The sequence below is a fragment of the Acartia tonsa genome, chromosome 4 (genome assembly GCF_053477335.1).
Source record: "Acartia tonsa isolate MP-2025a chromosome 4, ASM5347733v1, whole genome shotgun sequence".
Lineage (NCBI taxonomy): Eukaryota > Metazoa > Arthropoda > Copepoda > Calanoida > Acartiidae > Acartia > Acartia tonsa.
The window spans coordinates 47,587,239-47,601,735 of record NC_137263.1 but is presented as its reverse complement, the minus strand read 5'-3'; the positions used below and the strand labels follow the sequence as shown (position 1 = coordinate 47,601,735).

Below are 14,497 nucleotides of genomic sequence, written 5' to 3'. Positions count from 1 at the left end.
ATTAAAATAGGCAGATGTAGGAATGATTTGATAATGACAGAGTTACTATATTATCCCTATTCTGTCTGTACTCAATTGCAGCTGCACTGTTTTCATATGGGCTTTACAGTTGCATTTCATCTTATTTTAATTTCATATCATAAACATAATTAATAAAGCATTTTTAAAATCTGTTAGAATTTCATAGATAAAAAATACTAAAAGACAACAAAAATATTCTTTACTTTACAAATAGCTTACACCAGATTTTCATGTTCTCTAATAAAGTGAAACACGCAGCGGGCTATAATAACGATACCTTCCATCCACCCCCTTTACCCTCCTCTTACTGGACGAACGATCTGTCCAATAATTGATGCCTATTCTAGCAAGCTAAATTGACGACAATTTTTCCCTGTCATAATATCCATGTATATATATTCTTCATCCATTACTATAAAATTATATTTAAAATGAGAAAATTGATCATAATTTTCATTTTATTATTTAATATTTTTGAATAAATAAACATAAAAAGCTTAAACCATGCTTTGGTTGAATAAAAGAGAGGGGGGTGGGGGGAGTAGTAAAAGATACAGTTTCTAAACAACTAAATGTAGATGATATGTAAATATTTGTAAGTGAATTATAATATGTTTAACTCCTGGGGGGTTAACACAACACAGTTGAATAGTCACCCACTGGGAGACTACGCAGGAGATATTATATAATTAACTCATTCATACACACACACACATTTTCACATGCTACATGTAACAAGAATTTTTCTCTTTTAGTACTAATTTGTAGAGAGAGAGGGGACAATGGGCAGTTTATTACACTAGTCTCCAAAGTTTTACAATAACGTTTTCTTATTCGTTGGCATAACAACGTTTGATAATATTACTAAATTTTGATTGTTTGGTTTTAAAGTTAAGCGCTGAAACGTTTCAACAACTATTTTAAAATTACAGAAGGTGTAATTTTGTGTGTCATAATTAGGGATGTACATCAATTTTTCAGACATTGTCTTATCCCTTTAGATCCCTGACTAATTTGTATCTATCTATTATCAACAATCTAATAGACCTAAGAGTTCAAAGAAAGTCGAAACATTGATGCTAGAGAGAGAGAGAGAGAGATAAAGAGAGAAAGAGAGAAAGAGAGAATGAAGGATGAGAGAGAGAGATATGGCAAGTCTGGTAAATTAAGAAATAGAAATTAATATAGGAGAGGGTGTGATGTGCTGAGATCAAATAAGGAAACTTGAAACAAAAGTTTAATTGAGTAAAGACAATTTCTCAAAGAATTTGAATATTTTGAATAAATTTTTCAATAAAAACTTACATTTAACACTTCTGCTGAGACTGCGGCTACGTTCTTTTCTCTTCCGTTCTCTGTCCCTCCTGTTACCGCCAGATCTGCGACGCGTGTTCCTGCTCTTCCTCTGTCTTCCCTCTCGTGTGTTGTACCTGTTGTATCCAGGACTCAACGAATTCGGCATGGCATTCATAGTCGATTCCTGCGCGAACGGCTTGACCGCCATGTTGCCGCCGGTTGCGTAGATAGAGCTGGTGGACAACGAGGGAAATCCGGCCGCCATGCTGGCAGAGTCAAGCTTGTTGTTGAGATGGCTGGCCAGGAAGTTGTACTGGCGCTTGTAGTTGTCCTGCAGGGTGGAACAGTTCCATCTTCTGGCGCGGAACTGGTACTGGCATTCATCAATGGCCCTAACAGCACCCAACCGCACGCTGTCCATAAATCCTGGATTCCGCTTGCAAAACTTTACCTAGAAAATATTTTTTTAAAGTTAATTAAAGAACACAATTCAAATTCTTGTTAAAAAATTCGCTGTCATATACTTTTATTATTTGCACTACAGAGCGCTCTGATTGTATGCTTTGGAGCTTCGCGAGATTTACACACAATGAATTTTTCTTTGCCGGCTTCTGGTAAATTATAATTCATGCAGCCCTCAAATTATACTCTTTTTATATTCGCTGTGAGACAAGAAGAATTATATAGAAATGCAAGAAAAAGAAAGAAGGAGAGTAATAGAAAGGGCAGGAAAGAGAATTAAACTCAGATGAATGTCCATGTATAAAAAATAAACACTGTGCACACTGGCTTAAAAAGGGACAAGAAAATCTTTTTATCAAATTTTATCTTTTATTGCTGACACCAATAAGAGTTTTTATCACTATAGACTTACACTTCTGATATAACACATGCAATGCGATGAAGGGATGACGAACGGACATTTAGACCTTTGAGTCATTGAGTTGCAGCGCTACAAAAAAAAGTGAGTAAGGGTTAATATGTAGGATATTCATAATGTGGCAAAAACTTGAGAAATGCAAATTTGGTTTCAAGTAGTAGTGTGGTGTGTGTGTGTGTTGTGTGTGTGTGTGAGTGTGTGTGGTGTGTGTGTGTGTGTGAGTGTGTGTGGTGTGTGTGTGTGTGTGTGTGAAGAGTTAAAAGTTCACATGCAAACCCTATTTACACAAAATAACAAATGAATAAGAAACATTTCAACCCAAAGTAATATTTAAGGTTCCTCTACTCTATAATTTAGGCTTATCTGTACGTCCGTACGTCCAACAATCTGAATTTGACTTTTTTACTATTTATTTATCACACAGACTTAATGTGGTGTCGATGAATCAAAGTTTAAAACAACAAATCTTAAAAACAAAACTCAAATAAAAGTTTGAAAATCAAAAAAGTTAAAATTTTGGTTCTGTTACATAAAAGTTTTTACATTTTATTAAATTCTTATGGAAATCAAAATTCAAATAGAATCTCCCCCCCCCCCCCCCCCCTAATTCTTGCTCCCCTACTCAGTTAAAGTTATAAGAATGGTCAAAACTTTATCCCTCTAGTCTCACGGATTAGGGGATTGGAAACGAAAGAATAAATCCCCCCCCCCCACATTTTAGCTGAAAAAGTTTTTAATTGTGTAATTATTCACTTATATTTATTTTCTATATTTGAGAATATAAATACTTGGAATTTAATAAAAGATTTTTATTTTCTTATCCCTTCAGCCCTGATATTGTCTTCGTTTAAGTTTAACGAACAGAATTTAAATGGCGTTGAAGCAGAACTAAAAAGCATATTTATGTTACTTAAAATTAAATCTTTTGATTCAATTTAAGGTTAAAGTTTTAACTTTACAGGTTAGATTAAAATGTTAAAAGTTCCTATCTAAAATATTTTGCTCAAAAGTTAGTTTGTTAGGTTGAGTGTCCAAACGTTTTAACCCCTAATTGTAATCTACAGAAGGGGTTATTTTTGTGTATCATCATTGGAGATTACATAAATTATCTGCCGTTGTCTTATTCATTTTCCAAAAATAAGTTCAACCTTTTCAATTTGATAAAACTTGTAGACGAAGTTCTTACTGTGTCTAAATTATTCTTCGTGACGCAAACTTGATGAAACATTTATATTTTAATATCCAACCAAAAAAATCGTGTGTTGTAACACTTGTAGAACAAACTAGAAAATTAATACATAATAATATTAAGTTTTTATCTAAAATTGATTACAAATATTGTTTACAAAAAATAATTGTCTTATCTTAATTTTTAGCAACTTCATGGTGATAAAACCAAAAACTGATTGAATTTCAGAAAATAATGCACTTTTCAAGTAAAATTGCTAACATCATATATTTTTGGCAATATGATTCATAAGAATTTAAAAGCCTTAAAGATGTTAATATGTTATTTCTAAACCCTTTTTTTAAGGTTAGGTTATGTTAAGTTAATGGGAGAAATAATTATAATAAATTGATTGAGTTGTACAAATTTACAGTGTTGATAATACCACCAAAAATTGTAATTCTCATAAGGGTTATTTTGTTTATCATAATTAGGGGTTCATTGATTTATCATCCTTTAAGACCCCAGCACAAGTTTTTAAAAAATGGTAGTTTACCTGTTTTTTGATAAGCGATCCTTTCATCTGATCACAAACCCCCGGGTCTCGGGAATTACTTGCTATGCCGCTAGCTTGTGACAGCGCCCTGAACAATAAATATAATAAATATCAGCAATCTTTAAGTCTGGACGGACAGACAAAAGAAACTTAAAGGGTAGGTACGCTTACATATCAGTATGACAAATTTAAGAATTGTATTTCAAGAAAACTTTTGAACGATTAAATATAAAACTCTCTCTTTCTCTAATTGAAAGCAGGCAGGGTGTGAAAGGACATGTATCGAAAAGGCATAGAAAATTGGCACTGTAAATTAGCGAGGGGGGTAGGCCATAGGAAGTGAAAAAAGGGTTGAAATGGTGACATAAATGAGGGTGTTAATATTTCACTAGTTGGTCTCGGTCAATAAAACAACTTTTATTCGGTCATCGTGACACCACTTGCTGACAAAAAATCAGGGAGGGAGGGGACAAGAGTAGTTAGACTATTCTATAATCATTTTACAGCTACCAAAGGCATAATTTTTAGATAAGATATGGGGTATATGGGTTAGCTAACATGAAAATTAAAAACCAAATTGTCAAATGTCGCATTTCTGACGCCTGAAATTAAATTGATTTTTGAAAAAAATTAATAGAAAAAGTTGAATAATATAAAGATATTAAGCTGTAATTTGTGTCAACACTGGATTATCATGTTAAACAATCTGATTCTATTAACATAAAGACACAGAGTTATACCCCTTTGTAATGTTCAGATAAGATCTGAAACATCAGAGTTATGTACATTTATATATGTAGTTATGTATGGAAACAAGAATAATTATGTACATAAGTGGCACAGCAATAAAATTCTCAATAGTTTCTGAAGAATAGGTAAGTATTATACAGAAAAAATTTAAAAACCAGTGAATATTATGACACTTAGTTAATTTGTGTGTAACATTTTAAAAGATATTTTGTGACGTATAGGCAGACATATTTTAATTGCTGAGTTGCTGCGCTCCCTAAGGAAATATGTACATACATACATATTCACTTGAACATATTAAAATAATGTCCTACCATGTTCTTGGGATGAGCTTTTTTTTGGCTGCGTGTGGTCCAAACTTTATTGGAGATATATGCTTTAACATGTATTTTAAACATGTAAAAAGGTCGTGGAATCTCATAGTAATATAAGTTAACCAATGTAGTAGATATGCATACCTATTTTGCGCTTATCATAAGATTGGTATTACATTTTTTTTTACAAAACTACTTAAAAGTAAACTATCAAAAAATAAATCTCCATCCTTTCTTAAGTTGATATTAATGAACCTTTGGCCGAAACATTGGAATTTGTAAAATTAATCAGGCAATGATGACTATAAACTTTATTTTAGCCCCTAGCAAAAATTGCTTAGATTACAAAAATGCTCATTTAATCTTGAAAACCATAAGTCACCTAAAAATCTAGCCTAATTAAAATTTTATGTAAAAAATTCTCTAAAATTGTTGGCAATGTAGGTGTCCATTTTAATATTGCATGTGTTCCCATCCTTCACATGAATTAACACATTGATGCGAAAATGTTTATGATTAAGCTATTATGTCGACACCTTGGTGTCAACACACTTCCGCCAGTTGTTTCATATTAGCAAATATCATCACAACTGAAAATTATTACTATCTGCAATTTCTCTTTTACTTCGATATGCTTATATATTACAATTTACATCTCATCATATCTTAAAATGCCATTTGAGTCTTTTTTGCGAGTATTCAATACTTTGCGAATATGATACTATGCATTATTGATGACACACCCCACACCTTATGCTATAACAAAGAGTAAGAATAGATAGAAAATTTTGAGATGAAATTTTTTTAGAATATTCTTAACTACATACTACTATATCTTATCATATTTTTGCTGAAGACACACTCTTTAAAAGTTAAACTATGCCTTGTTTATCATAAATTGTAACTCGCATGTGAAGATTAAATTGTGAGTTAATTACTTAATTACAGTGATGCTCAATTATTCACACCTAGCTGTAATTACCATATTTAAATATCCTCATTCTCATAATTATACTTAAACGTCTTCATGTATAATGTACGTGTGTATGTGTGTAAAAATTTAAATAAAAACCTCCCTTAGTTAACACTAAAAGGGTAAAAGGTTGAAATTTTAAATTTCTTTTCAAAATTTCCTTATGTTTTATCTGACATTCTCATTAGTGTTTTTGAAATTTTGTAAACTTATTTAAAGTTCTGGCTTAAATTCTAAAATTAAGCCATAAAAGGCAATTAGTAAAGAAAAGGTTCATAAGTTGAAGTTCGTGTATATATGAGTAACTATTTTAAACTTCACAAAAACAAAATTGAGTTATTTGGAAAATTTCTTAATTATCAACAAAAAAAAATTTAAAATATCATGTTTTACCCTATATAATGTTTCCTAATTTGACATAAAAATCTGAATATTTTAGAAATATAAAAACTTAAAAAGTGTATAATTATGAATTTTAGAATAAATTTTGAGTTTCGATGATCTTCATAGAATAAATTATAGTTGTATAAGCTAGGGAGGGAGAGGACAAAGTTTTCTTATTAGTCAGCTTAACAACTTTGGGGACTTTCAATGAATTACGATTGTATGGTTCTTTAAGTTAAGTGTCCAAACGATTCAACTACTCATTGTTATTGTCTTAAATCTTATGCATAAAAAAAACACTAAAATGTCTGCTTAGAAAACAAATTTTTGCCTGAAGAAGATTGAAAAGTTTTGAAATTTGAAAAGTTGAATAAAGATTATCCTAATTAGTTTAAGAAAAGGATTAAAGAAAGTGTATAATAGCATGCAAAATAGTTTGCAAAAATAAATAGAAAATCTTAAATTGATAATCAAAGAATTTGCATAAATTAAACTTATTTTCTAAAAGTCTTATACCTAAAAGAACAGCCAATACTAAATATTTTTTTATATATGTGTGTGTGTGTGTGTGTGTGTATGTGTATATGTGTGTGGATGTGTGTGTGAGTGTGTGTGTATACGGTGTATATATTGTTCTATCCACTATATATAAGAATGTTAGGAATGCCTTACCACTCTGTATAATATACCTACATTATCCCCCCCCCCCACTCCTGGAATAAGCCAACTTTCTTCTACCCCCCCCCCCCCCCTACCATAAATTTCCCTATGAACCTCATCTAATCGTATCAGGACACAATAAAAGCACAAAAGATCAACAATTTTTTTACATTTCAACAAATTTTTCTTTTCATTATTAAATCTGACTTTTATTTGAAGAATTCAATTGAAAAATAAAATTTATTTAATGTACAGATCAAATATCTTCAATTTAAAGCAAAGTAATCGTATATTTACTAATATTAACGATAGGTTTACCTATTTGGTGTATGAGAATACATTTGGGAGATGTATCTACAAATTTAAAATACTTCCAATCTCAAAATCATTGAATAGATTCAGATAAAAATAAATTGCAACAAAATTTTTAGATGACTCAGAAATAATGGCATAGGTTCATGGAAAATAAAATTAATTAAACCACCATTCTTTTCCAATATTTTTTTCTGGGTACAACATACAATTTAATCAATCTTTAATTGGAAGAAGTTAAATTTATCACCCATTGACCCATCCGTGTATAGAGAGGTAACAGTGGGCTGTTATTTCCACTAGTCCCCAAAAGTTTTATTACAACGCTTTCTTATTCGTTGGCTTATCAACTTTGGGTTTTTATAATAAATTTCGATTGGTTGCTTTATTAAGTTGAGTGTCCAAACGTTTCAACCACTATTTGTAATCTATAGAAGGGGTAATTTTGTATATTAACATTGTTGATGTACATCAATTTATCACCAATTAACCTATCCATGTATTCCAGGTTGAAATAAAATACTGGTGGGAAAATGCATAGAAGAATTATTCTTTTTATTCCATGTTCTTCATATTTGGAATCAGGTCCAATAGACTAAGATTGGTTTGCCATTTTTGATGGCTGTTTAATGCCCAACAGCTGAACGTTAAACCTACCTTTGCACATGGATATAAACAATATAAATATTTTGAATGTATAAAACATTATAATATTTCGCAGTATATGCGTAGATAAGTGTGCGAAAAAGACCGAATATCCGCAAAATTTCTCTGGCCGCGCGAAAAATTTCATATTATTTATAAACATTTTTTAATAGTTTAACAATTAGCAGCGAAGGTTTCTAGTTGTATGACTTATTAATTGGGGACTTGATCCAATATTTGTGCATCTAGAAACAAAAGGCCGTAATTTGATGTTTTATGACCTGAGAAATAAAACAATTACTTTGCTGATCAGAGATCAGACTAAAATATATTCCTGCATGGGAGCCAATATTCAGCTTTTTATTTATATCATAATTTACTCTTTTAAATAAATATTTTACCAAATTTAAAACAGTTAAAAAGAATATAGATAAATTGAAAAAAAAGCTTTCTATTGTTTTAATTCTCAGCCATACAGACAATTTTTTTGACCACTTTTATTTTCAACAGGGGGGGTATTCTGATAAATTAATCAGTCTCAGTGTTACTTAATATCTTTATACTAATAAGTTAAAATTTTCATTGTAGCTTGGTTTTAGTCTTAAGCAATTTTTTATAAAAACAACCACACAAAAAGGCTTATAATTTTTTCTAGATTACAACCCCTGGTATAGGACTGGTCCCCATTAGTGGTATATGTAATGGTATCCACCCCTAGAGCCCTCCCCCACCCCCAATTCCGAACCAGATGCCAACAACTTGAAGTGAATTCTATAGATGTTTATTTTCAAGTATTACACTAAGTTTTAAGGTAATGTAAGCAACAAACATGCTGTTATTTACACTTACCATTGAAACCAGTTAAAAACTTAGGGAAAACATGGAAAAACCGTTGCAGTTTTTAGTCAAACTTAGAAAATTTTATCAAGAATAGTCAATCATTATTTTATAAGTCTTATGTTTTATTAAAAATTTACTAAACAAACTAAAGCAAGATTAAATTAAAATAAAAAATTCATTTTTTTTAAAATATAGTAGTTTTTTTAAAAAGTGACCATTCTTGAAAAAAAGTTGTCTAAAAAATGTTGATGATATGTTTATTGATGATACATTTCTGGAGGAAGTACCTGATATCTATGCAACTCAAACTCTCAATAACCCCTTCATAACAAACTTAATTTATATTTAATAGATGGTTTGCACAATTCTCAAGCAACAGAACACTTCAAGACAACACCAAAATGCATGTATATATAATAAACTTTGTTGGTAAAACGAGTGCGCATCATTAAAGGTTGGTTCTATTAACATTAGGTTCTCCTTTATTACTTTATTTCATTTCAAGTTAAACTAATACAGTATTCAACTGTGACAGAAGGACACTATAATAATTCTTAGAACCCACAAAATCAAGGGTTTCAACTTTGATTAATATTTAGATATAAGGTAAGTATGGGGCTGCGTTGATGGAAGGGTGGGGGGTGTTTAAGTTGATTGTAAGCAGAAAGTATTCTCCAAGTAATTCACACCAAGTATTATAGAAATTACTTTGTAACCGAACCTTGCGCCCGCAAGGAGTTTCTCAAGTATTCAATCGGATCAACTACAAATATGCCGAGGTAAAGAAATTAAAATAATTAACTTTTACTTGCATAGGATGGGTTAATGCAAATTTCAAGAATGCAAATTGAGAATTTAGAGGAAGATTAACATTTTGTCTGAAGCTCAAGATTTCATACTACTAAACCGATTGAGTTTTTCATATTAGGAAAGCTTCACAATGGTCCTTGGGATGTTCTAGGCTATTTTAATTTTAGATTTCAGTTATGGGATGGTTTAGGCTATGTTTTGAATCTTGGAATACAGAGCCCCTAGATGCTAGGGACGCAGCCACTATTTTTCATAAAGTACATACCATAATATGAAAGAATAAAAACAATGTTGTTAATTTGTAGTTGCACCTTGGGAGCTCAGTTTACTTGACAATCATCAACTTGATTCAATGAGATGAAATTATAACATCCGATGATTGATAATAAACACTTGAAATATAATAGATACTCATCTATAAAGAGAGAGAATTATAGAGAAAGAGGAGATAGGAAGATGATATCTAAAGAGAAATATGAGAAAATAGATTTCAATCTGAAAATGGACACAATAATCTCCTTTTAAAGAATTTTTATGATTTTTATAAATTAATATTTAATTGAATTTTATTGTGTATAAAGATTAAAATGTAAATCATGCCCAAAATAATTATCCATTGAATAATTTTTAAGATGCTAACAAGTTTTCCAAAGAAATTGCACTCACAATTTTTTGCTCCGAAATGTTTCATGATGAATTATTGACAAGTATCCGGTGAGAAATGCCATGAATTGAGTTAAAAGGGCCACCCAGTCGCACAAACTCATACAATTCAAATTGTGTTAGTTAGTCAATTAACATTAAAGTTAAGCTTTTAAACTTAAAAAAAAAACTTTTTAAACCAGCCAAAAGACATTAAAAAAAAGTTTATAAATGAAATTCCAAATGAAATATGGACATTCAAATGAATAACCACTATCACTTACTTTAATCTCATTAAGTGCTACTATGGTCTCGTGTTTGCAGTTGTATATAATAGTGTGCGGCATCCTACTGAGCTTTGCGCGCATCAGGTGTCATCTGATGACAACATACTATTTGTTACCCCACCACACACACAAACAAATGTTGAGCATATTTGTGACCAAATGAAGATGTAGATAAGCACAAGAACTCCGAGTTAAGGTGTTTTTAGATTATTATCTGTACTAATTCATTCAGTGTTTCTTGCATTTGTTGCTTTGATCAAATTGGACAATTAATGGCCTACAAAATTCTATCCTATTAAATAATACCCATTATAAAGGAATGCTTATATAATATCGGATAATAGAAAAAAAATATAAAAACATGTAAGTAACTATAGTGTGCCAGTCTTTGACACAAAAAAAAATATGTAGAAAAAGATAGTATTGAGAATCACTAGCCTAGAAAATCTAGATTAAATCAATAAACAAGGAAAGGTTTGTTCCAAAATAGCACAAACAATGTTCTGGATTTTAAAGAACAATACTTAAGAGAAAAGATAAAACGTTTCTTCACTCTGCACCAAAGTAACATATTATGAAGGAAATAAGGTAAGACATACGGACAAATCCTAGTTATAGAGTAGCTGTATCTAAGAAAAAAGGGATTAAACTATAAAAGATGTAATGAAGGGAAATATTTTTCTTTGTCATTGTTTAACCAAATACATGTAAAGATAATTTTTCTATACATTTGTTATACTTCTTTTTGATCTTTTATTTCTATCATCATCAACTAGTGGCTTCGCCCCCCCCCCCCCCCTCCCATATTTATTTTGTGGGAATTTTCCCACAGGGGCTGCCACACCACCCACCATTACCAAACTTCCCTGAAAATTATAGAAAATCTTTATGGACATACAAACTCACATTATAAGACAAAACAATAAATCCTTTTTTAAATATTTTGAATTCCTCGGGGGCCTATATCAACAATATAAGAAAATGAATCAAATTCTAGCAATTCAGCTTTGTAGAGATGGATTATCTCATACTAAGATGATTTAAGATGCCTGAATGATGTATCAATTAATGTTTTATGTTAATCTTGTCATGTTTCATATTGATGCGCTCCCACCCAAACCATTAAAACTTGACGCGGCATGGTACACGTGATTAAGTGGTATCTTTCAAATATCTTTTATGATATGATGCTAAAGACAAAAGGCCTTTTAAAATACTGGCCAATCATTATATAAAATATTTCTCAGGAGAGAATAATATCCAGAGAGAGAGGGGACAATGGGCTGTTTATTACACTAATCCCCAAAGTTTTAAAATAACGTTTTCTTATTCGTTGGCTTGACAAATTTAGTGAATTTTAATTGGTTGATTCATTAAGTTGAGAATTCAAACGTTTCAACTACTGATTTTAATTTATAGAAGGGGTAATTTTGTGTATCATCATTGGGGATCTACATACATTTATCGGCTATTGTCTTATCCCTTTAGATCCCTAAAAATATCTCATTTTAAAAGTTGAATTTTTGAAAGAAATGGGTTGAGATGGTCCATTATGCAAGCAAAAGATTTTGAAATATATAAATAATGAAAATAGATTGTTGAAGTGTTGAATGTGTTACTGTGGGAAATTTTTCTTGCTGCTTTTCAAAGCTATTAGGTTAAGTGATCTGACCAATATCACTTAGATTTCCACCACTGATAACACTGACACACAGTCAACCGGTATTCCATATACTACTCATACTACCAGGAAGGGAGGGGACAGTGGATTTTAAATAAAACATGTAATTTCATTCGTTGGATTTATAAACTTTGGGTACATTAAATAATCTTAATTGGTTGGCTAAAAGTAGCAAAGTCCAAACTTCTTAATGACTAATTCTGATCTACAAAAGGTCTATTTTATCATTGAGAATGTACACTCATTTATAGTCCATTGTCTTATCCCTTAAGATCCCTGCATACAACTCACAGAGAGTATATATTTAAATTATTTATACACTTTAGACAAAAGTTGCTAATATTTAAAATCATATCAAATTTTAAATGGAGACCTTTTTTATTTTACACAATTAAAGCATGATTCAAATAAGCCTAGACCTAAATAAATCTCCAGAAATAAAATTTATCATGTTCAAAAATCTATACAAAAAAATTAATTGACAAGTTTTGATTAAAGCAACGTTTTGACAATTATGTCAAACTAATAAGATAGAAAGATAGTGGGCCAATTTTTGAAGCCTTTATCAGGTTGTTGAATTTCTTTTGTGGCTATCTCGTCAATTTTATCCAAGTTTCCTTACAAGAGAGATGACATTTATTTTGTAATCAGATTAAATCGAGCCTGCTGAGTTGAAACCAGTGCCAGTAACAAAATATAAAATAGGTCAAATACTTGTATGTGTTTTTATACCCTTTACACAATGGCTTTTTAAAAATAACTTTGAAAATTAAATTTTCAAAATAATTTTTTAATTTTCTATTTCATCATTTAAAGTTATATTTCAAAAAGATTTTTTATTTACAAAATGATCTTTTTTGAACCAAAGTGCATTTTTAAAAAAACAATAGCTTAGATTTAACTCTGATTTATTTCAGGCTTTTAATCTACATTTGCACAAATTTCAGTTTTTGAAATATTTTTAAAGCCCAAAGATAAAATATAAAAAGTTTAAACCTTGAAAATAGGTAGCACCCGCCTGACAATAGTAGCTGGCTCTATTGTGTATGTACATCATAAAATAATAAAACAGTAAACCATGTTACAGGTTCACACCTTAGCCCAACTCAGAGATCTAAAGGGATAAGACAGTGGCCGATAAATTAATGTACATCCCCAATGATGATACACAAAGTTGCCCCTTCTGTAGAATTACAATTAGTGGTTTAACCGTTTGAACACTCAACTTATTGAACCAACCAATCAAAATTTAATAAAAGTTCAAAAATTGTTAAGACATCGAAGAAGAAAATACTACTAAACACTTTGGGGACTAGTGTAATAAACAGCCCCATGTCCCCTCCCTCCCTAAGCCCAACTACAATTTTAAATTATTCTTTCAACGCCAAATTAGTTTTAGTGTCTTGTCTATTGAGGAACATTGACTCGATTCTTAACAGCTTAATTACAAATTCTTTAAAATTTAACTTAAAATTTTGAAAATGTAATATTCCTTAAAGATTTTGAGTTTTGATATTTTAACCATGTTTATATATTTTCTCCAACCATTGACAAACTTTTATTTAAACTTACAAAGTTAAAGAAGATAAATTTCACCCAAAAGATTTAATTTTCAAAGTTTAGCGGAAATGTGAACTCAAATGTATACAAAACAAAGACATTGTGGCAATCAAAGTTTTATTTCCACATATTCAACTTTAAAATTACAATGCTTTTAAATTTTAAAATAAAATAATCTATTTCTATATTGAAAAGCTTTGCTGTAAAAGTAATAGATTTGGACGTTGTAATCAGGGAGGGGGGGGGACATTGGGCTGTTTATTACACTAGTCCCCAAAGTTTTATAATAAAGTTTTCTTATTCGTTTGCTTAACAAATTTGGAGACCTTTATTAAATTTTGATTTGTTGGGTTATTAGGTCGAATGTCCAAAAGTTTCAACCATTAATTGTAATCTACATATAGGGTAATTTTGTGTATCATTATTGGGGATGGACACCAATTTATCGGCCATTGTCTTATCCCTTTAGATCCCTGCATTGTTATCATCCTTATCAAATTGTGGCTACAAATAGGGGAGGCAGTTTATCTGGGTTTTGTTTTTAGAAAGGCACCAGTTCAAGCCTTCACAAAAACATTGAATGACTTTGTGAGGGTGTGTTTATGATACACATTTGGATATATTAAATTTAAATTTTCCACACAAAAATTCAAGCTTTTTATAAAGTAGAATTAGGTATAACTATGTGCTAGGATAGGTTGTCTGTCATATGTGGTAG

The 14,497-nt window shown here is 30.7% G+C and overlaps 1 protein-coding gene across 1 annotated transcript in view; it reads right to left on the bottom strand.

The window, feature by feature from the left end:
* LOC145317491 (protein Wnt-4-like) overlaps window positions 1-14,497 on the bottom strand; it is a 42,673-nt gene that overhangs the window by 15,905 nt on the left and 12,271 nt on the right. Inside the window, exons 2-3 of the mRNA XM_080158597.1 lie at window positions 3,922-4,009; window positions 1,327-1,768 (exon numbers count right to left, since the gene is read on the bottom strand). Coding sequence (XP_080014723.1) covers window positions 1,327-1,768; window positions 3,922-4,009 — 530 coding nt within the window. The remainder of the gene's footprint in view (window positions 1-1,326; window positions 1,769-3,921; window positions 4,010-14,497) is intronic.